The following is a 23,091-nucleotide window of genomic DNA, read 5'->3' as shown; positions in this document are numbered from 1 at the left end:
TTTGCTGTGTCTCCTCCTGCCTATATCCTAGGTGAGTGTTCGCTCACGTATTAGCTGATTATCTGGGGAGAGTATCTTTCCCTCTCTCTTGCCCTCCTCCTCCCCCTTCATCCTCCCACACTCCAGCAGGGCACTAACCTGTGAAGGAAAAGTCCATTTCTGTAATGGCAGTAGCAGGTGAAATGACCCAGCTTTGCTTTGAGCTACATGAAGGGCTGTCTCTAATGGGAAACTTTTGTCCGCAGTCCAAAACTCCCTCCCCAATGAGTTGCTTAAATTGACAGCGTCCTATCAAAACCTTCATTATTACTTCTCTCCCTCCAGTCAGGAAATCTTTACCGAGTGTAGTCCTGTGATGTGCGTGCAAAGTACTGAGCTATTTCTGATAGATAAGCTTTTAAGAAAAATATGTAACCTTAGCCACCATGCTTTTGCTGTTCAAACTTCGTTGTAAGAAGGTTCCTGTGTAGATGTGGCAAAACTGAGGCATTGAGGTGAGCAGCATCGGTTCACAAGGAGTTAGTGTAAAACCTCACTCGTTGGGCAGCGCTTTATCCCTCATGTGAGCCTCGTTCAGTGGCTGTTCATGTAGACTTTGTGGAAGACCCTTAGAAAATAAATGTGTGCGTTTCCTTGTTCTTTGCTGACCCGGAGGTAATAGATGTCTGTGCAATATCCTATGTCAAAGCCTCCTCAGGAGGTACCAGTGATTGATGTGGTGATAGCAGTGTCTGAAGGGAGCGCGGATCATGATCTGCTTGCATGGTGTCTTAGAATCTATTTCTCCCAGGGCAGACTCTGTAAATAATTTTTTCATCATGTCTTGCTTTTTTTTTTTTTGTTGTGTTTTCTTTCCCAGTTCTCATGTCTGTAAGAGCATTTATCATTGAGTAGCAGGAGCAATGGATTCTTCTGCTGTCTTGCTCATTCACTTGCTGCTTTGGGTTGACCTTAAAGCAGTGGGTTGAACTTCACTCAGGAGCAGACAGTATGTTGTGTGCTTAAATGTTGACACTAATCTTGGCTACCTGTAGAATAATGTGGCCTTACAGGTATTATCCCTTCTTGTATCTCCTATAAATGACAGTCATTCTGTGCAGTGGTGTTACTTGTGGTCTGGGTTATGAAGGCTCTCATGTCTGTGCTCTGCTTCTCCTTTTTCCACAGTAGCACCTGAAGTGACTCTTCATGTCTGCTTCCCTTGATCCTTCAGTGCTGGAATTACTTTAAGAGTTAAGATAAACCAAGGAGTGTAAAGAAGGCTATTTTTGCAGCTTGCGTGTGTATTAAAAAAAAATCCCAGTGATACACTTTATGAATACTAGTTCCCCTCTATGTAGCTGTGAAATGAAAGAAGCAATGCAAGTGAAGGGTGTTTCCTGCTACACCACAAGTTCCTCCCTTCAGCACCTGAAGGCAGTTATTTCCATGATTAGTAATAAAAATAATTACTCTGTATTGGCATTTTTGTGTTATAGTGGAGGTAGAGACAAATACACTGAAAAGTCAATTCTTGAGAATATTTTGGAGGCTTATTTACTCTTGGGGTTTTTCCTGTTATGACCCAATGGTTAAATTGTTGTCTCTCAAGAGGATTAAATGGTACTTTAAGCTGCTTTTTAGATACAGGTGTTTCCAGACAGACAGAAGGAATGAGAAGATTTACCTAAACATGCTGAACTGCAGGAACTACAGTGAAAGCAACTTGATTATGCTGGCTTTACAAACCAAAACCAAACAACCAAAAAAAAAACCCCTCCCAAAATAATTCCTTGCTTCCACTGAAAGCCTCCCAGATACCATGATACTTCAAGTAGAGTTTTCCTTCCTCTTTTTTAATGGTATCCTCAATTAGGGGATTTGCTTGAATCCTTAAATAATATCTCTGCATTTCGCAGTAGGGAGACACAAACCAGTTTGTCACTTATTCTAGAAATTAAGGAATTGTGTCACTGCTTTTCAGGCTGTTAAACTTTCTTTCGCCCACTTACTTTTTAGCACGCAGGGTTTGAAGTGCTGCTGTTATTTGAGGTAATATATGAATCTGTGCTGACAGAAGAGTCAGAAACGGGCTTTGCAGTGTAGGTGCTTTGTTACTAATTTTAGATTATATTCCACCTAAGAGATTGCCGTCACAACCAGTAATGCTATTGCTGGACAGCACGTTGATGTGAAGTTGAAGCTGAAGTGAAAGAGAGAGCAAAAGTCATGTTCATAGGTTTGCTAGAAGGAGGTTTTCACGTGTCAGGCAAGAGCATGGACAGAAAATAGGAACGTCAGAATTGTTTCCCTTAGAAATTGGGAGCTGCCTTACTGGACCAGGCTGCCAGGCTTCTGAGTCTGATAGAGCAGCCACAAGCAGCTTACGGGCATTAGGAGGACTTGGTGGAATCTGCTCACAATTCATATTTGTCATAGGCTGCAATATAAATACTTGTATTTCTTCATAGTCTGAAGTAATAGTCTCATCTGCCAACACTGGCACTTTGCTGTGCGGCTGCTTTGCTGTACACAGTGATGGGGAAAGTTTTATTGTAATGTCTGAAGTTCAGCTTGCTGGCACTGGAGGTAAAAGTACAGCCAAAGGTGCCCCTTGGACCCCAAAAGGCTGTTTGGGAATTTGGGTTTTATGCTTAGATGATTCTAAGTTACTCAGCTTTTGAAACTAAAAATACTTCACAGTACAGCTGAGCTTTCATATCCTGGTGGCTGATGGAGTGCATTGCTCTCAGGTGGTTAGTTTTAAAATTACAATACAGCCAATCTAATTCTTTAATCATGAAAACATTTTTGCAAAAACTGCCTTGTTTTGTCATCTAGCCAAAGCCTCTGTCTGCTTTTGCCAAAGTGTGGCTAACATGAGGGTTTTGTAAGACCAGCCAAAGCTGCCTGACTTGTTTGAGAAAGTGGTTCTTTGTGAATAACTGCTCTTCATGAATACCTGCACTTGGTTTTCTTTCATCCGTGGACCACCCCTTGAATCCTGATGGAGTTTTATCAGTAAGCCTTGAGTTGCACAGTAGTTTTATCAAAGAAATTATGAAAATATAAATATTTGATACCTTTCTCTTTTTTTCATGAGTGTTTCTAAGTATATCCACGGTACATATAATTTTTTTTCTTACAGGACTAGAAGGTACAATTTTAGAGAGGTGAAGTAGCTCTGTTTTAAGGTGGCAATTATTAAGTGGTAAGTTGTGTCCAAAGCTTTGTTTTAAGCAAAAAAAATAAAAAATCAAAACTAATAAACTGAAATTATTTGAAGTAGGAAAATTATTTTAAGTATCCTTGTGGAGTATTTTAAATATCCTTGTGGAGTATTTGCAGCAGGAACATGGTGTAGAAGAGCCTGAAAATAGAACTGAGGTGGACAGGGCAGACTGGCTTCATTTATTTCTTCATGTTAAGAAGTAAATTGTATAAAAGAAATCCAGTGGAAGCTGAACAGTTACTTACTACTTTTTAACAGAACTCTGCTGTGATGCTGTGATTCAGCTTGCCAGTGCTGAATTCAGTTGAAGACCTGTGTTGTGAAACGGGAACTGCTGGGTCACGCCTAACGCTGTTTGCTTTTCTAATTGGTCCAAACCAAAAAAGAATTAGACTGTCTGAGGATTAGGTATGTTGGACACCACCTTACACAAGGCTTATAGTACTATGTTGATTCTAAGGAGTTTATCTTGATCACTTGCTGCTTGCTTAGACTTTTTCAAAAGGTTAGCAGGAGGGACCAGCTGTTCTCCTGTAGGTGTTTGTATATGGCGATTTCCACTGGTTTAAGAGCAGTGAAACTACAGGTTGTCATTGATGACAGGATGTATGAGTGTCACAGGAGTTAAAATGCTGTCAGCACAGTTTATAAGCCCCATTCTCTCTCAGGGAGGAGGAACAATAGTAGCTGTTGTCGTTCATGAAATAACTCTCCTTTGCATCACTAATAACACACTGCATGGCTCTTTGTTTGCTTTAGTCTGAGGTGGGGAGAGAGTTGCTGAGTCAAAATGTTATGCACTGAGCAGGAGGCTTTCACTAAAAGCAAATTCTTCCTCTTGCCTGTCAGAAATGACAGCTCTTAACCCCTTTTGCCAGTGTTAGGATGTTATTATGTAATGGGTGCTTCTCTTCAAAAATTTGTATGCACTGGTATGCTGAACTCTGTCAAATGATCAGGTTTTGTATTGCACAACCTTAAGCAATAGATACACATCTTTGTATTTCTCCAGGGAAGAGGAGGTACAGAGAATAAGGTCCAATGCATTAATCATTCATGTGTTCCTATAAATACACTGTTCTGGTGAACAGTCAGCCTTGTCCAAATTTAGCTGGGGGGACTAGGCATTCATTTCAGGTAGATGTGCTGTATCTGCTCTCCATAGGCATACTGGAGCCACATAGGAATCAAGGTAAACTAATTTAGTGTTGCCTGATACCACAGTTCAGGTGGGTGGTGACACTGTGTCCTGTGCCCTGGTTAAACAGTGACCTCTGGAATAAGGAGGGTGTCTGTGACCTGGGACCTCTTGTCCCTGAGCAGTGGCTTGGGGAAATGGAGGTGATGGAGCTGGCTCTGAAGTGACAGAGCAGCACAGCGCTGTCACCTGGTTTTGAGTCATTGAAAGCCTGCTTGTCTGCCTGCTGAGGGGCAATACTCCTTCAGCAGCCTCACCTGAGCTGTACCAATTTTCAGATGAGGTTTTGAAGCACTAAAACTCTGACATGAATCTTACAGATGTTTGTGGTATTCACCCTCATTGTTCTTCTGTGTGCATGTGCCCTCCTAAAAAAGCTTAATCCTTGACCACTGAAGTGCTTGGAGCCAGGTCTTTTCCCCCCCCGTCATTGTTTCCCTAAAAGAATACATCCATCTGAACATTGTTTTGTGTGTGGGAAATCTTAGCTCAAAGGTACCCTTTGGGAAGGTAGCACGGCGACTAAAACACAAACTGTGACTTCCACACCTACTATGAAAACAAAGGTGGTACTTTAATTCCTGTAGTGGCATCCAGGCATGCGAAAGGAATACAAATGTGGCTTTGTATTCCTCGCGCTCCCATTCTGTGCATCTTTTGTAGTATGAAGGATGAGAAACCTGCATGGTGCCTTATGCTTGGTCCCAAATGGACTAGCACAGCCCGTTGAGAAGGTGCTATGCATGAAGAGAGCCTAATATCTGTCCCTGCATCAGCATCCTGGGAATCGCTTGCCCTCCGCTCGGAGCAGCTGATCACATGAGCCTGATTTTTCAGTTCAGTTCATTAGTCAGCCATTTTGGTCACCACCCTGCTCACTGCGCACAGCCAATCCTGTCAGCACTCCGGCTTTGCTGGGAGAAAGAGACCAGCAGTGTGATTCTGGCAAACCTGGATATCCATCTCTGCATTCTTCCTTTGTTTTTGCTTGGGTAATCAGCAGAAGAAACCATTCTTTTTCTTTGTTCTGCTTTTTTTTTTTTTTTAATAGATTTTTTTTTGCCTTGTTTTTTCTCACCCCCTGGCTTTGATGCAGCAGCCAGGTCTCCTGTGGTTGCTTAGGATCAATAGCCTCTAGCAGAGCTGAAGACGACAACAGTTGGTGGCAAGAAGGGAGGAAGAGAGGAGCCTGAAGGAGCAGCGTTTTTACCTTGCTTTATATATGAAAAGGCCAGAGCAGCCTGTGCGACCCTGAGCACATCTGTCCTTTAACAGCAAGGTATTTCTCATTTTCTTCTTCGGAAAGCTTTTCAGTCCTGATTTTTCCCCCTGTTCCTGTTGTTGTACCAGCTGAGTCATCATGTCTGCTCTGACGCCTCAAAGCGACATGCCAACCCCCACCACAGACAAGATCACTCAGGCTGCCATGGAGACCATCTATCTTTGCAAATTCCGAGTGTCGATGGATGGAGAGTGGCTCTGCTTGCGCGAGCTGGACGACATCTCGCTGACACCTGACCCAGAGCCTACCCATGAAGGTACGGTCCGGTTCCCTGCCTCGGGATCCCTGCACCCATCGCATTCTTACAGACGAGGTAGGAGGGGTGTCTCCAGGATGAGATGCTCTCGTCCTGCGTGGAGGACCTTGGACACCGTTTGACATGTTAGAAAGCCACATTGGTGCTTTAGACTGCCCTTAGAATTTGCTGTGTCTTTCACAGTCCCCCCCAGAGAGAGATTCATGCTTAACTGTTAGTATTTTTTAACATGTATCTGGAAAGATCAGCTTTGTAGGTCTCAGGAAGGAAGATAACTATGATGTGTGCTTAGTGATACATTTAATCACAATTTTACTCTTAAAACAGGGCTTATAGCTTTGTTAGCTGCCAGATTATACAAATGGAGCACATTGGCAAAACACAGCCCTGTGTCTGTGTACGGTCGGTGGGTAGTTTTTGGAAAGCCCCAAGTGATTACGCAGTTCACCCCGTTGTCAGGTGATGATACCATCACACATCTGCTCGCTCACTTCTGTTGAGTGTGCTGCTGTTTATACTGGCTTGGAAGCCTGAAAAGTGTTATGTATCTTGCTTTCTTCTTGCAAAGGGCTTTGTTATCTGGGTTATGGGTAAGAGCACTTTAATACACCAGGTCATGTAAAATGAGGTTTGAAAGCTTTGTGATACTAAAAACACAAGAGGTCATACATGCATTGCTCTGCCGATAAAAAAGTGGGGAAGAAGGAGGTCTGGTGTATTTCTTCTGGAATTTTGGCCAGTAACCAGTGCTGTCACCAACACTGTCAGGTTCTAAGTACCCCTTTGCTGGATGCTGAGTGTCTTTGGGTCTTACAGAAAGAGGGCTCCATCTTTTTATGCCTGACCCTTTTCATGTAACTACTGAAGTGTCACTCCACCAAGTAATCTTGCTTGACCCGTTTGATGCTGGCTTGTCAAGTCAGTAATGTCTTATATTTTTGTCTTGCTGGATGAGGCAACTTAAATTGTGGTAAGGATTTGAGCTTTAAAATTAGTTCCCAGGGGATAATTTAATTCCTGTTTGACAGCTGCTTTCAGTGGTGGCAGCCCTTGGCTTTGGCTTTGCTTGCCAGATTCATAGTCACACAGTGGGATACTAGACAGGTTTCAAAAGCAGAGCCTAGTGCTCCCTTGGAAGCATGTCCTGAGATTTCAGCGGGGTGCTATAAGCACAGGAAATGCAGAACCAGAGTAGTGAGCACAGGGTGAGCCAAGGATGCAGTAATTCAACCGTCTTATTCTTGTATGGGGTGCAGACCATTTCAGACCTTACTTGGTCTCACTCATCTGTTTTTGGACTCAAGTGTTTTGGGTTTTTGAACAGTACATTCTAGTATAGGTGGAATGATTTTTATATGTTCTCTCTACCTCTTTCATAAACAGTACTCTCTTGGCTCATCACACTGTAGTCAGTAAATGGCCTTCCAAGCAGCCTAGGGCTCTTCTCTTAGTATAGCCTGGAAAACCTTGCAGTCACACTGTGAGTCAGACCTGAAATCCTTATTTTTTGTGTGCATCTCTTTCCTCTGTTTGCCTTCTTGCTCTGAGCAAATTCATGGGGAAAGTGGCCTTGGCTGAATCCAGTGTCTGTAATGGAGCTTTTCTGGGGTTGCCTTACTGAAATATGCTGAATATTCAGTGTACTGAATATATCTGTACACTTCAGTGTACAGATTTCCCCCTGAGTTGCCCAGGTAAGCAATTCTAACGCTAATACTAGACTAACCATTCGCCAACTAGAAAAATAATTGGTTTTAAAGCTTTAAGTACAGTCACTCTCTTGCAAGTACCATAAAGGGTTAGAAATCAGCAAAGGGTTAATATTTGCTTATTTCATTGCCATTGTATTTAATTCTATATCAAAAAATGAATAAAGAGAGCTGTGTCATAACGACCTTTACAGAGATGCTTATACATTCATAAATTAAGGTTGCTTGTTGAAAGGGTGTGAGGCTGGTTATTTTGGGGAAGTGAGGGGTGGTTGAACCTAAGTCATTTTTTTAACAGAGATAGAAGATCAGGAGGAAGTGTGCATAGTAGAAAAGCTGACACAGCTTTATTCCTAGTGTTTGAACTGGTGCTACTGCATCAGCACTGCTGTTGTGTCCTCACTGTATGTGTGGGACAGGCATCCAGTGCTTGTCTGAGAGGAAAAGCAGGACAAGTAAGAACTGGGGCTGGTGTGTCTTGTAATATCTCCATAAAACTGATGTAAAAAAGGTGTGGGATTATGAAGAAGAAGGGGAAAAAAAGTTCTAGACTTCTGTCAAAAGCATAACAAAAGGTTGCATTTTTTTCCCCTTACAAGTCAAGACATGTAAAAATAGTATATTGCAGCAGCAAATCCAACAGTTTGTTGTCACCAGCGTTTGAAGTTTCCAGTTGCTGTCCTTCAGCTCTTGCTGCTTCCTGACAGTTTTTTGCTGCTGGCCTCTCTTCGCTCTGTCAGCTGTTATGCCCCAGCCCACAAGCAGCTGTCCTGCCTTACACCACCCTGTGCACCCATTGTGTGGGCCTTGTTTTGCATGGTAAGTGTCTGCACCCATCCTTGCATCCCAGAACTGCCTGCCCATAGTGTCATAATGAGAAGAGGAAGAGCACGGATGTGGGCAGTGGGGAAGTAAGAAGAGAAGACAAAGGGTCAGGAACACAATGGCAGGCAGGATGGGGAAGGTTAAAAATGCAATGGGAAAATAAGATGGTAGTCTTGAAGAGTTCGATGGCTGTATACTTCTGCTGGGCTGCTCTTCTGTAGAATCCTGTGAATGACTCGGTTGTTATATGGAGGGTGAGTGGTGCCAAGTGTGTCCTCTTGTGGGTCCCTGGCTTTTTCAGCCGAGTTATCTTCCAGGCCTTACACCTTCAAGCTTTTCTTCATACCATTGTCTGTGGTGTGAGTTTCCACTTTGCTGTTTTTAAAGATGTTTTTTTTCCTTGAACCTATATCAAAAGTAAGGCAAAAAAGTAAAATATCTGAGAAAACAGAGTTGCGATAAGCAAGAAGCTTCAGTACTTTCTTCTTTCTCTTTCCAATGGAAATAGTTTGTTAATAGTGGTTAGGTTTATTATATTTCATTTTTGATTCTTTATTTAAAACAGATCACTTGGAAAAGACAGTTTAAACATCCAGGAAGAGGCTAAAGAAGCAATTCTGATCTGCTCTGGTTTGATATCCCTATCCAGACATATTGTATTTTAATTCCAGTGAGAGAGAGGCATTAGAATAGTTTTAATCTTCGAATTGGGGTGCAGGGGAGCTAGAGGCTGGGACAGGAAGAGAGTTGGTAATGTTAAGTGCATAGCGGTAAGCACAGTCTTACTCACTGGTGTTTAAAAACAATAGGCATCCTCTCCTGTGGTCGTGATGTTTTCTAGTAAGCCCAAGCCCAATTCCACTACTTTTTAAGCCAAAGGCAGTATACTTTGGGAGATAGATTCAGAGCTGAGTTGGAACAGTGTAAATCTGGAGTAATTCCATTCCTGACACACAGTTGGTTGTTTCTGAGTGTAACTCTGAGCAAACAAGTTTTAGTCAAGTTAGGAGAAGCATGTACCATTACTAAAGTTGCTGAGTTTCTGGTTATGTGTATGTACTCAATATAGCATCCAACATGGATGCTCAATTTAACAATAAAAGCTTGTTATTGTTGCACAGTTTTCCAGCTGTTTGGAACAATTCTCTGTGTGTGAAAAGATGATGATTTTGCTATATACTGTAAAACTGCTTGGTTTAGAGAAATTATTTCATTTTTTTAAGCAGTGGTTCTACATTAGGTAATTATAACTTCACTGTGCTCTGCAGGCACAACAAAATGAAATGTTGACAGGAGTGGCTATTGAGCTCTTGATTGCATGTAAGATGTAGTGATCATTGAGGCATCTTTAGGGACCAAGTGTGAAAAACATCTTGATTGTTTTTCTGTTGCACGTTCAAGAGTGCATTTGTGTATGGGGTTGCACCCTAATCTTAACTTTGGGAGAAGCTATGAAATGCAGGAAAGGCTTTACACAGTCTTACTGCATGATAAATTTCTGTTGCACGTTCAAGAGTGCATTTGTGTATGGGGTTGCACCCTAATCTCAACTTTGGGAGAAGCTATGAAATGCAAGAAAGGCTTTACACAGTCTTACTGCATGTTAAATTTCTGCTTGGAATAATCAGGAGGAGCTTCACATCAGAGCAATGGAAGTTTTAATCCTCACGGGATCGGCTTGTAATTGAGAACAGAAAGAATACACATGATAACACTATGATGTGAGTTGCAGCTGCCAGGAATTACAAAATTCCCATTTTGTATTTTTTTTTTAAATCCTGTTCTATTTGCACTAAAAAGGAAAACTTCTCTTTTCTATGTTACAGTTTTTGGTACCTAAGGTCAGTTTGGTGTTTTTCTGCTTTTTTGACCATGACTTCAAAAGTTTCAGTTCAGACACGTACTTGTGTAAAATGCCCCGAGTAGAAGTTGCACAGCTCTTCCAAAAACCAAATTCTCTTTTCAGTACTCAAATACCTCTCACCCATTAAACCGTTGCATTGCTTACTAAATCATCCTTTGGATTCTACCTTTTCTGTCTTTGTGCTTTTCCCATCACTAAAGTACTTTTAAAATACATATGGTTGCAGAAACCCCTGAAAGGGTCAAAAGGAGCTGGGGGCTAAGTTTTAATAGAACAAATACAAAGTCAATAATATGCAGGATAAATGAAGTACAGTGTGTTAATGGTCATAAATCTTTTGAATAGCAGTTAGGTCCTGTAACTCTGACAGCACATACTGAAAAGTAATATGACAAATATGATCATCTCCCCAGGGATGGAGATGTCCTCCTTACTGTATTTGCACTGAATCCCATCATGATCTGGGCAGAAAAGGAGGCGTCCAAGAGAAGGTGGACACTTGACCCTGAACCAAGGGAGACAGAAGGTTCAGTTTCTGAAAGCTCCTAAGTACAATAAGCACAATGTGCCAGCCCTCCAGCTGATCTGAAGCAATTTAGAGAAAAAGAGATTGAGTGCCTAATTAAGGTTTATGTTTTACATTTTAGACTTCTGTAAATATTTTCAATGCTGTAATTGAGAAATTACAATCATGAGCTTTTTTCTTTGCTCTTTTAAGCTTGTTTAGTCCAAATTAAGTCAGATCTGGGAAATGTGGAGCAGATTTATTTCCCTCAGAAATAATGGATCAGAAGTGTTGCAGAGAAACCTCTTGGGTGTCAACAAAGATGGGAAGTGGGAGAGGGGGGGAATGATTTGGTTTTTCTTGTGCAAGCTATCAAGTGCCAAAATAAAATGAGAAGTTTCCTGGAACAGTTACTCAGGTATTTACCTCTGGAAAGAGGATAGTTGTGGAGAAATATTCCATGCACATCCGTGCAGTTGCAACACATGGAAATGCCTAATGGTACATGTGGAAACAGGAACAAAGCTTAGGGTGGGATTACACCATTAGTGTATGTGACTTACATTTGCTATTTCCTTGTCCTATATGTATAGTGGAGAGGGGGGTTGGAATGCCCAAGTTCTCTAGGATTTTTTTCTTTCTTTTTATCTCCTCTCAGTTTGCAGGTCTGTCACTGCTATTTCTTTTGGCACAGCACAAGCCTGAACTTAGGTCAAGATGTGCATGGCACAAGAAAAATGGTCATGTCAGTCTAATGCTGCCAAATGGTGACCTGGTGCTGCCAAATGAGGAGCAGTGTGCATTAAAACAGAAGTGATGACAGCGGCCTTTAAAAAAGAACAAACATAATCTCCTAACAATTTCACTCTAAAAATATTGCAGTCAGTTGTCACGATTTGTAATGAAAGCACAATCTGTAATGTGAGGTGGACCAGTTCTGGGCAGCTGGATGCTGGATAAGGATGCATAAATGGAGAGAACAAAGAAGGTGGGCGCAGGACAGCAGTGAGGCGACCATGGGTGTACTGATGTGGTCAGAGGCAGTACGTAAAATGAACTATTATGTGCAGGTATATATTACCTTGCTGATACTACAGCAAGGTCAGGAGCATTGGTGAAGGACAGCTATAGACGACAGAGGATAATGGAAGCTGCCCAAGGCAGCAGCAGTGTCAAAGCCTGCTTGTTCTCCATTTTGTTCTCCTGCCCTGCACACATAGCCAGAGTTTAGAAATGGGTTATTTTGTAAGCTACTTTCTAAGTTCTGAACAGATTGTGCCTGGCTTTCTAGGCTGCAGGCTGACTGGTCACCTCCTGGGTTTTTGGGTTGCAAGGTGTTTGAACATGACACCGAAACTCTCTGCTGGTCCCTTGTCCTTGTTTGACACTTCATGATCCACCTGATTTTCAGATCTAATCTGCAAAATATAATTTCATACCTCTGATATTAACAGCACCTTTGAGCAGCCTGGTCTAGTGGAAGGTATCCCTACCCATGGGAGGGGTTTGGAACTGAATGAGCTTTAAGATCCCTTCCAACCCAAACCAGTCTGTGATTTTATGATTCTTTCTTGACCACTTGCATTATTTCTTATTAAATGTATTATTTATAAGTCCTAAGGCAACAAATACAAGTTAATGCAATTTAAATAAATATAATAATCTGACTATAAGTTTCTGTTTCATGATAGAAGTAGTATTTGTCCATATAGTGAAGGAGAATGTGCTAGCCTTAGGCAAAAAAAACCCATGTGAATCCAATTTGTCATGCATATTCAGTATTTTCCAGAAAGCTCTTCCAACTTTCCCCTGTGCTGTGGCCCTGAAAAGAGCAGCAAGTGGTTAGAGCAGCAGACTACAAGTTAAAATCAGACAAATTATCCTATAATGAACCTTCTGAATAGCACATGTGTCAGCATTCCTCCCAGTAGCATCTTCTCTAGAATACTTTTTCCTATGTAGGGCATAATGAGGCATAACTGACATTGAAACTACCTGGTTATACTGATGGTTGTTGTAAAATTTCACTTCCAGTTCAACTTGGAAGTGCCTTTGAGTGAACATGGGACTTGTGGCTGTCACTCCTGGCGCTCTGATTCAGGCACAGCAATGAGGTGTGGTAGAGTGGTATTGTCTGTCCTTTGGGGCTGAAAAAGAGTGCTTTGAATATTAGGGCTTAGATAAAAGAAAGACATTGAGTAAAAAAGGGGGATTGGGAGAAAGCAACCCTTATTACTTGACATTTCTGTTTGCAGTTGGATTGGGTTCACTCAGCCATCACCTGATTCCTGCATTTGGTGTTCAGTCCTAACTTGTCCACACTTGTTGGTGGTTTTTCCTTCTTTCCTCAGACCTTATTTCAGTCATGGCAAATGACTAGGCAGGAGCACAGGGGATTTTAATGCTAGTATGTTGGTAAAGTGCACTCCAGTTGTCTTTCCTGCTGTTGGAGTTCAGCTGCTGACATGTTCAGTATTTATCTTGACTGTTGTGGGCAAGCTCAAAAATCATGCCTTTCTTATCAGTAAGCAGAACACGGGGACCCTGGTCTTGCTGCAGTTCTATTTGTTTATAACCCTTCAACAGAGTTCATGGTTTCTGTAAGGTTAATACAGAAACTAACAGATTTGAGTCAAGCCTTCCATAGCCACAGCAGCATGACTGATATTTCTCCATGGCTAGAGTACTTCATGTATGAAGCTCAGCTTTTACTTCCCCAGGCTGGCATTTAGTTGTTTTTTAGGTTGAGTTCTCAGCTTCTCCTTATGCATTTGTCAAGAACTTCTGTACCTAAAAAAAAACAAACCCAAGCCAAATCCTGACCTATTTAATCTGTCTTTGGAGGAACTAGATTATCACATGATCCTTGGAAACTATAGTAAGGATGTATGGATTTATTGCTTTGTTCTGAATATATATATATATAGCTATGTAAGTAGTTTGGAGCATTCCATCCTCTTAGTTGTACTAACAAGGTATTTACTAATAAAAGTAAAGAGGATGTGGACAAAAAAAAGGATGGCCTGGAAGCTGTGTGTGTTGGGAACTCAGCTTTTGTATGTAGCATGTATTCTCAACAGTATTGCAACCCACTGCTTACCAGTGTTACCTGTGGACTTGGAACTTCTGCACAAGCGTGCTGGGGGCTGCCAGGAGGGATAGGAGCACATCAGGATGGGAGCTGGAGAGGTACAGTGGTAGGTTGGAATATTCATAAAGGTTTCTACTACCCAGCTATTTTAGGCTAATAACTTTAATCTTAAATAATGAAGCACTCCTTCTGTTTAATAACAGCATGAAATAATTTTATGCTGGTACATTCTCCCAGGGTTTATTTTTAAAAGCTTTTATTTGCATGGGAAAGCGTATCTGCGGGCAATATCCCTACTCCTGTATGATTTGTTCCATATTGTAATGTAACTGTTAGCTATTGCATATATACATGAGAAATACTACAGCAAAAATGAAGATGTAAGCAAATTTAGAAAGATAAAGTTAGGATGGGGTGGGTTTGTTTGTTTCCTTTGGCACTGGCTTTAAAAGACACTGTGGCTGCTAGGACAGTTAAGATAATGGGTGGGATTTTCATGGTTAATATGTTAGTGATCACAAGTACTCCAGTTGTTTCGTTAAGAACTTCCTTGTAGATTTATTCCAGTGGGATATTCAGTTCTTTAATACTAAACTTCCTGGAAGTCTAGTTGGAATGAGGTAATTGTTTTATGAAGTTGTGGTCATCCTGTTTCTTAAACTTGGTGTGCATCAGTTAGAGACTTGAGTATTTTTCCATAATAAACTGTTGAATTTGTCTTAGATGTAGCATGACAGGGAGCATGGAAACTGTCAATTTGCAGGCCTTTGTGATTTATTGATTTACTGATTTGTGTGTATGTGAAGGCTTTTTCCCTGCTGTTTGGTGGAAATTCCAGACAAGTAGAGAAAACTGCAGTGTGAAAGAAGAAATTAAATGAATGCAAATGCTACTTAGATGCATGAAGAAATGTATGAAAACATGAAACTAAGTGGTAGGTAATTAAATGTGTGCTTTTGCCTCTATATCTGTACAAAACTCATAGTGTCTGTGGTCCAGTATGAATACAAGCAGTTTTTACAAGCATTTCTCACTGGAAAAAAGGTTTATTGCCTGTAGGGATGTAATAGAAAATATTTGTGACTCTGATGGATGTTTTTCTGTGACCTTTACATGAATCACTTGCTAAGGGTTAAATAAATAAATAAATAAATATGCCTTAATCCTTTCCCCTGAAGTGGGTAGCAATTGTCCAGGCAGAGCCAGCCATGGTCCTGTGAGGCTCTGCTGCCTTCTGTGAAACGTAGCTCAGATGCTGAGTGAGGTGGGGTAGGGGACTGCAGGGGCTGTGTATCCAAGTGATGAGAAAGCAAAACCTGTTCTACTGTGTGTAGGTCTCCTTTCTTGGTGTTGTTAATAGTTGTCATAGCATATCATAGGTTTTGGGTGTTTTGGGGATATGGAGCTGAGCAAAGAAAGGCTTCGGGGAGTAGAAAACTTAAATAATTGGAGGCTACATGGTGCACGTAAGGAGGAGTTGGAAGTGACAATATCAAACATTAGCGTGTTTATGTAATGTTGCTACATTTCTACATTTTCTGAAAATACTCAACTTCTCAATCACACTAACATCTGTATTTTAAATCCTACAAAAAGAAAAGGGAAAGGGGTGGAAGTGGCTTATGAGGGAAGGAGATCAATTTGTAGCCTTCCAAGGTAAGAGTATGGTCCAGGGAAGAGCTGCACTGAGCTACAAGATTCCTGAACCCTCACAAAGCTGTAATATGCTTGTAAGACCAAAAGCCATAAGCTGATGGAATGGAGTTTTAGGTTAGACATCAAGCAAGGAGTTCGTTAGTGTGAGGGTGCTGAGGCCCTGGCATGTGTTGCCCAGAGAAGCTGTGGCTGCCCCATCCGTCCAGGTTGGACATGGCTTAGGGCAACCTCTCTAGTGGAAGGTGTCCCTGCCCATGGCAGTGGGTTGGAATTGGATGATCTTAAAGGTCCCTTCCAACCCAAACTATTACATCCTTTTATGAAGTGTAGCACATAGAGGAAGCTGGTGGTGGTGGGGAACATCACCAAGGATTTGTTCTTGCAATAGCAGGGAATTTCTTAGGTGAAACTTCTAGTGGTTCCTAACAAGCAGAGGGAGATTAACCTGAATGTGCTCGCTGTCCATGCCCAACAAAATGGGAAATCCCTGCTGAACTGAAAGCTGTCCTAATGCATAAAGTTTATAGGTTTTGTTTCTTAAAATGCGGTGACTGTGGCTGTGCTGTTTGGGCACCCTGACAGCAGGAGGAGCAGGCAATAGCTTTTCTGTGGGAGGGGGGAGGTCCCAGTACCATGTGTACTTTGCTCAGGACTTTGGCAAGGTTGGGCTGTGAAGGGGCGTTCAACTGATTGCAAATGAGCGCTGGGGAGAGCGGGCAAGTAAGTAGGAAGCTGAAAATCCTGTGGGTTCAGAATCTGCAGGGCCTTTTCTGGCTTCACTTTCTGGGTTGGAAAACGGAATTAGTGGGCATGCTGAAACAAGTTTCCCTTGTCCTGCCTGCTCCTCTGCCGGGACACCTTCCTCCTCCCCAGGCCTGTCAGTGTCTGCAGGCTCCTGCCATGGAGATAGAAGTGTTTCCTGACCTAGGACTTACTAAATCATCATCAGGAAGACAGCACGAAACTGGGACCCAAGTCCAGGCTCAGCTGGATTGTCTCAGCAGGAGTTTTCACTTGGAGTGACAGTCATAACAGACTTAAAGCTCAGTTCAGGCTTCTTTTACAATGTCCTCAATATGTCCTTTTCCCAAAAGGTGGTTGCTTTTCATGTGTGGCTGTATTTCCGTGTTTGGGGGATTATTTTGGGGCTGGGTAGGAGGAAATCGAAGAAAATGCTGACTTTGAACAAATATAACAACTTTGGTGCTTTAAACTTGCAAAAAAAAAATAATGCTTTTCTTGCTTCTCTTCTTAGGGTGTGCTTTACAAAAACATTGCATGTCTTAATGCAGAAAGAAACAAAGCTATAAAAGCTTTACTGAAGCTTACCTTAATTTGACTCTCAAACACCTTGCTGTATTGCTTTGTGCAGACTAAAACCCTTTTGACTTGCAAATCTCTTGCCACTATGAATTAAGTCTTGTATTATGCAAATCTCCCTTTCAGTTATCCTTTTTTTATACCTTGATTTTGAATCTTTCCTTTAGATCATGGCTTGCATGACATTTTCTTTCTTTTCCTTTCTTTTGGCTGTTTGCAAAGACTCTTGGGAGGATTTGACAGATGTGGTGGAGCAATTGCGTGATGATACTGAAGGTGCGTGCCACGCCAACGTCTTTCAGATATTATTTCCACTAATGATTGGCTTTTGCCTTATGATTTTGAGTCTGAGTGCAATGTACAGTTTGCCGGTGCCAATGGCTGGGGCTTTCTGAACGTGCTTGTCTGGTTGAACCAGGTTCCCAGGCAGAACGTGCTGTACTAGTTGCACTCTGTGTGGATGGTTGGTTTCTGCTGTTAGAGTATTAAACAAAATGCCTTTGATTGCTCAAGTCTATGCATTGCTCTTGAAATTGTCTCAATTTACATTTAAAATGGATATTGTGAAAGCTTTTCGTACTTTTATCAGCCCTTTCATGGGTTCCATGTGATCAGTTTTGGCTGCTAAATTCTTATTGATCTCTCTTTTGAAAATATGTGCATATAATATTGCTTAAAAATATGTTTCAGAAATGTTGGGGTATTGTGACTTCAAGTAGAGGTAAAAAAAGTGATTCAACAAGGGGCTAATTTACTTATATCAAATGCTTTCTAAGGCAATGATTTTTCTGATCCTGATATAAACAACTTAGAAGGTTGCAGCAATATATGGAAGCTAAATTGTAAAAAGATATTTCAGAAATCACCCCAAAGCTTTAGATTTTCTGAAATATTTCTGTTGATCAACTCCAGACTTTGCAACAGTGACTCTGAAACTTGGAATTGTGAATTTGGATTAAAACTTGTCAAGTACTCAGATTATTTTTCGGTAGTGCTTCTTGTTTCATAAAAATGGTGAAACCCCCCCCCCCCAATTTCATGAAACAGCTGAATCTCCAATTCAGCATTCACTCAAGTAAATTTGTTATCTGGTGACAAGATAATACTGTTCCCACCTGGAATGGAAGTGTTTGCAGCACAAAAGGCTAATACACCTTTGAGAGGCAAAGGACTTCTTTTGTGGCTGGAAAGTTTAAGTGCTCATCACTAGGAAGAGCATAGATAAGTGTGTAAAAGGATGGTTAGGGTATTTATACAGGCCAAATGATTTAAAATGGCAGTCTCAAATTAGAAGCTAAAAATAGTGTTGATGTCTTGAAGATTTATGAGCAGAAGTACTGTTAATCTCACACTGATAATCCTAAAGGAGTAAAGTCAGCCAGTGCAATTCAGTTTTTTGCCAGTTTCTGCATGGAGTGTTTTCAGAGGTGTTGTGGATTGCATATCCCATGGTGTCACTCTTCTTACCAGTGTTTTACTCAGTTTGATCTAATTCTCACTGGTAGGATGATAACCAAAAGATGCATTTGTTTCTTTATAGCACAGATAAACAGTTTAAACATGAGACATGAAAAAGCCAAATAGTGAAATGGAGTAGGTTTATGTTATAGATTCAGGGTTATAAACAGAGGGTAAAGTATGAGCAACACCATGAAGGATGCATCTGTCTTAAAATATGTAGTTGTGATTACTACTAGAATGGTAACTAAAAGAAGGTAATGCAGCTAGGTTTGGGGCTTACTTAAGAAAAAAGCAAAATCAATCATGGCAAAGCAAAATTTGTTTATATTTGGAAACTTGGATGGTTTAGATCTTTTTCAAGAGGATGTGCTGTGCACAAAAATTAGTTTTGATGCATTAACTGCATCTTTGGCTGATCATATTCTGTGAATGGTGCCTGTCTTAACCGTTGTGCTTAGTTAAATGCCTGGGCTTCTGCCTGGTGGCTTGGTAAACACAGCAGGCTTCTCAACAGAGCTACGACACTTGGAGATGTTCTTTCCTGGCACAACAGCTAATTCCCAGCACCCCCAGCACCTCCAGTACAAGGTACCTCCAAGGCAGTCTTTACGTGGGGGGGGGGGAAGGTTTGAGACTTTTTTCTTTTTTCCGTTAAGTTATTGTGCAGTTACTTTGTATTTATTTTGCTGGGGAGGGGTGGGGGAATATGTTTGAAATGTGTGTCTTGGCTGTTTGCACTTCTGTCTTTATTTTCCATGACCACTCTGTTTTTTTGAAACCCCTGCACACTGGTGTGTATGGGAAACTGTCCTCCTTGATGACTGATCAGGGACTGGTAGATGCTTGATGTAGGATGGGATTTCCCCCTCAAAAGTTAACAGTAACAACATAATTGCAAGGACAGATGAAGCAGTAGCGAGGCCCTGGCACAGGTTGTCCAGAGAAGCTGTGGCTGCCCCATCCTTGGCAGTGTTCAAGGCCAGGTTGAATGGGGCTTGGAGCAACCTGCTCTAGTGGAAGGTGTCCCTGCCCGTGGCAGGGCATTGGAACTGGATGAGCTTCAAGGTCCCTTCCAACCCAAACTATTCTATGGTATGATTCTATGAAAATGCATCTTCTCTTAAGGAAATGAAATTTCATTTTGGTAAGATGTTAGTCCCACTGCTTTCTTCTTTAGTGACAGTCCCTCAGAGTAGACAGGTAGAATTCTGAATATAAAAGCAAAACATTTGTAGACTCAAACATACTTGTATAGAAACAGATATGTTTCTGCCTTTCACTTGTGAATAGTCATGTCAGTTTTTATTTTTATCACCCTTTAAGAGAATGTTTGCATGACACACAGGACGCCCATCGCCCCATCCTTTAGGTGGTAATTGGGGGCTTGCATTGCTGGAAGGCAAATGAAGTGTTTTGATCTGAGGGAATGTCAGGAAATAGAAGGAGCTTAAAAGACATATAATGATGTTGAACTCCAGTTTAAATGATGACGGTCCTTAATTTATCTAGGGATTTGCTTTCCACATTTATTTGAAATTGTACATGTGTTCATGATTTCGTAGTCTGAGCAGCTGGAACTAATGTCTTTGCTGATGTGAATTGGCTTAACTGAAACTTGGTGCTCTGTAGATAGTCTGGTTTGTTTTGAAAGCAAGTCTTTGTCTATTAACATCTCTCAGTTAATCTGAAAACAGGATGAACAGCTTGCAGGATGTCATTTCTCTTTCACAGGCAGAAGCAGCCTTTCTAAATTTCACATGGCTTTTTCTTGATTGAGGATGGATTCAGTACATGGAGCACCTTGCTCGAATACTAGTTCACTGGCATTACTTTGAGCAGGTTTGTTCACATCTGCAGTGTTTCATGACTTTCAGCATTTGATCAAAGTTCTGGTTTTATTCTAGTTTTTTTAATACTTTTAGATAATTTAATGACAAATTATTGTGAGCAGGTGAGAAGTACTTAGACTACAGCTGCAGCTGAACCCTTTGAGATCTGGCTTTGCATTGACTTTTTCCTTGAGTGTCAGGTTCCTAAGTATTTTAGAAACCCAAGGCTTTAGTGTTTTAAGGAAATAGGTGAGCTGGTTGGTTTACCCTGTCATTTTGGTGGGATGCAAGTCCAGTTCAGTCATGATCATTTATATCCCACGTGGTTAGGAAAAAATTCTGTTCTGTAGAAGCTACAATATCTAAATAGCAAAGTGTCTTGAGAATTTAAGATTCTCAAAGCCAAACCACATTGACAGGCAAAGTTTAAGGGCCAAGATTTTACTTTTTAATGTTTTACAAATATAGCATGTATAATAAAACACAGGCAGAGGTTTTGCAGTTGAAGGCAGCAAGAGATAGTTGGGGAAGATCCTGACACAGATTCTCAATTGCACATCAGGGTCAGACTTGTCAAAGCAAAAAGTGTCTGGTTGAGTTAAAGTTCTTTAGGTAGTGTTATTGTGTAAAAGTCATCTTTGCTTACTGCTTTAAAGCTGTATATGTTGCAATGCACATAACAATGGTATAAATTAGGATTTAATTTTTGGAATAAATCTTTGTGATTTTATCTTGTTTCATGCTATATAACAGTTATTTGGTTTGTGAGATGAGTCTTGGATGAGCTGCATATGCAGAGCACCATTGTTCACGGCAGACTAATGAAGTAGAAATCTTTAATTAGTGAATGTAATGATTCTTTAGACTGTGATTGCACATTTTAGTCTTAAATGAAAGCATAGCCCGATGTTTTATGCAGCAGTCACTGACCTTTCAGACTCAGGGAAAGCCATGTGCCTTACCTTTAAAAGCATGCCTTTGACGTCAGTGTAGGTCTGTGTGAGGCAGCAGCTCTCCATACTCTTAAGAAATGTGTATGGTTTCCTGTGAGTATGTAATGGAGCAGGACACTGATCCTGAGCAGTATCCTTGGACTCTGCCATAATTCAGATTAGTTAATAACTGGAGCCAAAGTAATATTTCTAAACAAGCAGAGCATTATTTTATGACAGTATTTGTCTGCAATAGAAACAAATGCCACAGTTATGTTCATGCACTCTTAAAGGACAGCTGTGATAGATGCTGTTGGAGGTGTTTGTCATTAGTTTTATCCAGAAGTACACAAAAGAGTGTTTTAATTGCATGTACAATTAATAATAGTTAATGGTTTTTGCAAATACTACATCTGACTTGCTTTTCCTGAGTCTGTGTTCCTGGTAATGGTGACTGTTAGCCTTGCTGGAAATCGTAATATGAATTGCAAATCATAGAACAAGTGATCTGCTTAATGTACGTCTCAGATCTGTTGGCTTAAAATAGTAGTAGTTCTGCAAAGGCAATAAAAATCACCCTCTAAATGAAATCTTTCTGCAGTCTAGTGCTTCTATGAGAATTTCATTCTTAAATGAGTACTTTGAAGCTTCCTAAGCGATGAAAATAAATTGGAATTGCCTAATCTCAACCTTTTTATAAGATGTGAGCCGAGGCAATCAGTGCTTGAAGAGCGTAGTGCTAGTAGAACAAAACTCTTGGGGGGTTCTGATCACTTTATCCCTCAGCAATGGAAGATTGGATGGCGATACAGGAACAACTGGACTTATTTGCCAGTTCCCTGGACAAGGAGGTGTTTGTCCATGGCAGCAGGTTTGTCCTGGCACACAGCTAGACTTGGGGCTGTCAACTGGTGGCAATTCCAGCTGGCATTGCTTAGTGCCATGTGTACTTTCCCTTTCTCCAACAAACATCTCTGCTTAGTGCAGTTCTAATGGAATTTAGAGCAGGAAACTTCAGGTCCTGCCTTATCCTGGAGAAGAATGGGGTCCATCTCACCTCTACACTATGCATTTCTTCACAGATCTCAGCTTCAGTGATGTGGACACAGGTGTTAGTGCTGTTGCCACAGTGCTTGGTCTGAGTATTTTTCCAAGTCATCATCAGCATCCCCAGTAAAACAGTCTGCCCTCTGGCTGACAGGCCACCCAAAAAACTAAGTGGCAATAATGAGCCCTTGCCTGCTGTGGAGCTGTGGGTACCCGACCATGCTTCAAAGGCAGATTCAGCACGTCCCCCGTTGTTCCAAGGTTTCACAAATGCTGTCTTTCCATTCCCTTTCAGAATTTATCAGGTTCTTTGAGGATGTTTGCATTTCCACTTCAGTAGTTGTTCCTTGTCTCCCAACCCTGAGGTGCCTTTCAGTGTCTCCTTCTGTCTGGCGTAAGCAGTGTCAGTCTAGTTGCTCTTCTTGCCTGTTTTGGATTCAGCCATAGGTTACTGAAATCAAAATGTTACTCCTATCAGTTACAGGTTGCCAGGCCTACAGTGCTTTTCAACCTGCAGGAGATAGTGAAGGTTGGAGGTGGGAACAATGTGAATTTTCATGGTTCTATGAAGTGTTGCTCCTTGCTCTCCTTATGGCTAATGGGTGCTGCAGAGATTACTCACATGGCACTAGGTTTGAGAGGATGAGAAGTTTGTGTTTCAGCAGCTGGACTTAGTAGCAGCATCATGATGAAGTAGAATGATGACTTCCATCATCAGGACAAGTCCTGTAGGTGTCTGCAGTAGTCTTAGGAGAATATACGCCTTGGCCTCTTCTGCCTAGGTTGTTGCTTTTAGAATTGCAAGCTACAGTTCTTCACAGTTGTATTGACAAGAGGATGAGAAATACTAACAATCCACATGGCTCAGGTCTACCTGCCTAGTAGAGATTTGATGTATACTCTGT

The 23,091-nt window shown here is 41.3% G+C and overlaps 1 protein-coding gene across 10 annotated transcripts in view; it reads left to right on the top strand.

The window, feature by feature from the left end:
- Window positions 1-23,091, top strand: part of RUFY3 (RUN and FYVE domain containing 3) — a 43,884-nt gene that overhangs the window by 892 nt on the left and 19,901 nt on the right. For 5 of the 10 annotated variants that reach the window (XM_061354656.1, XM_061354658.1, XM_061354660.1 and 2 more), the window contains exon 2: window positions 17,140-17,193. The exons of 1 other annotated variant lie outside the window; for it this stretch is intronic. In XM_061354656.1, the coding sequence (XP_061210640.1) occupies window positions 17,140-17,193 (54 nt within the window). Of the gene's footprint in view, window positions 1-5,084; window positions 5,948-17,139; window positions 17,194-23,091 lie in introns of those variants that run through there. 4 more of the 10 variants (XM_061354661.1, XM_061354666.1, XM_061354662.1 and 1 more) reach the window with 4 other exon arrangements.

This window comes from Neopsephotus bourkii, unplaced genomic scaffold (assembly GCF_033783945.1).
Source record: "Neopsephotus bourkii isolate Nb327-2 ecotype Australia unplaced genomic scaffold, CSIRO-AGI_Nbou_v1 NB_741, whole genome shotgun sequence".
Lineage (NCBI taxonomy): Eukaryota > Metazoa > Chordata > Aves > Psittaciformes > Psittacidae > Neopsephotus > Neopsephotus bourkii.
This window is presented reverse-complemented; position numbering and strand designations above follow the sequence as displayed.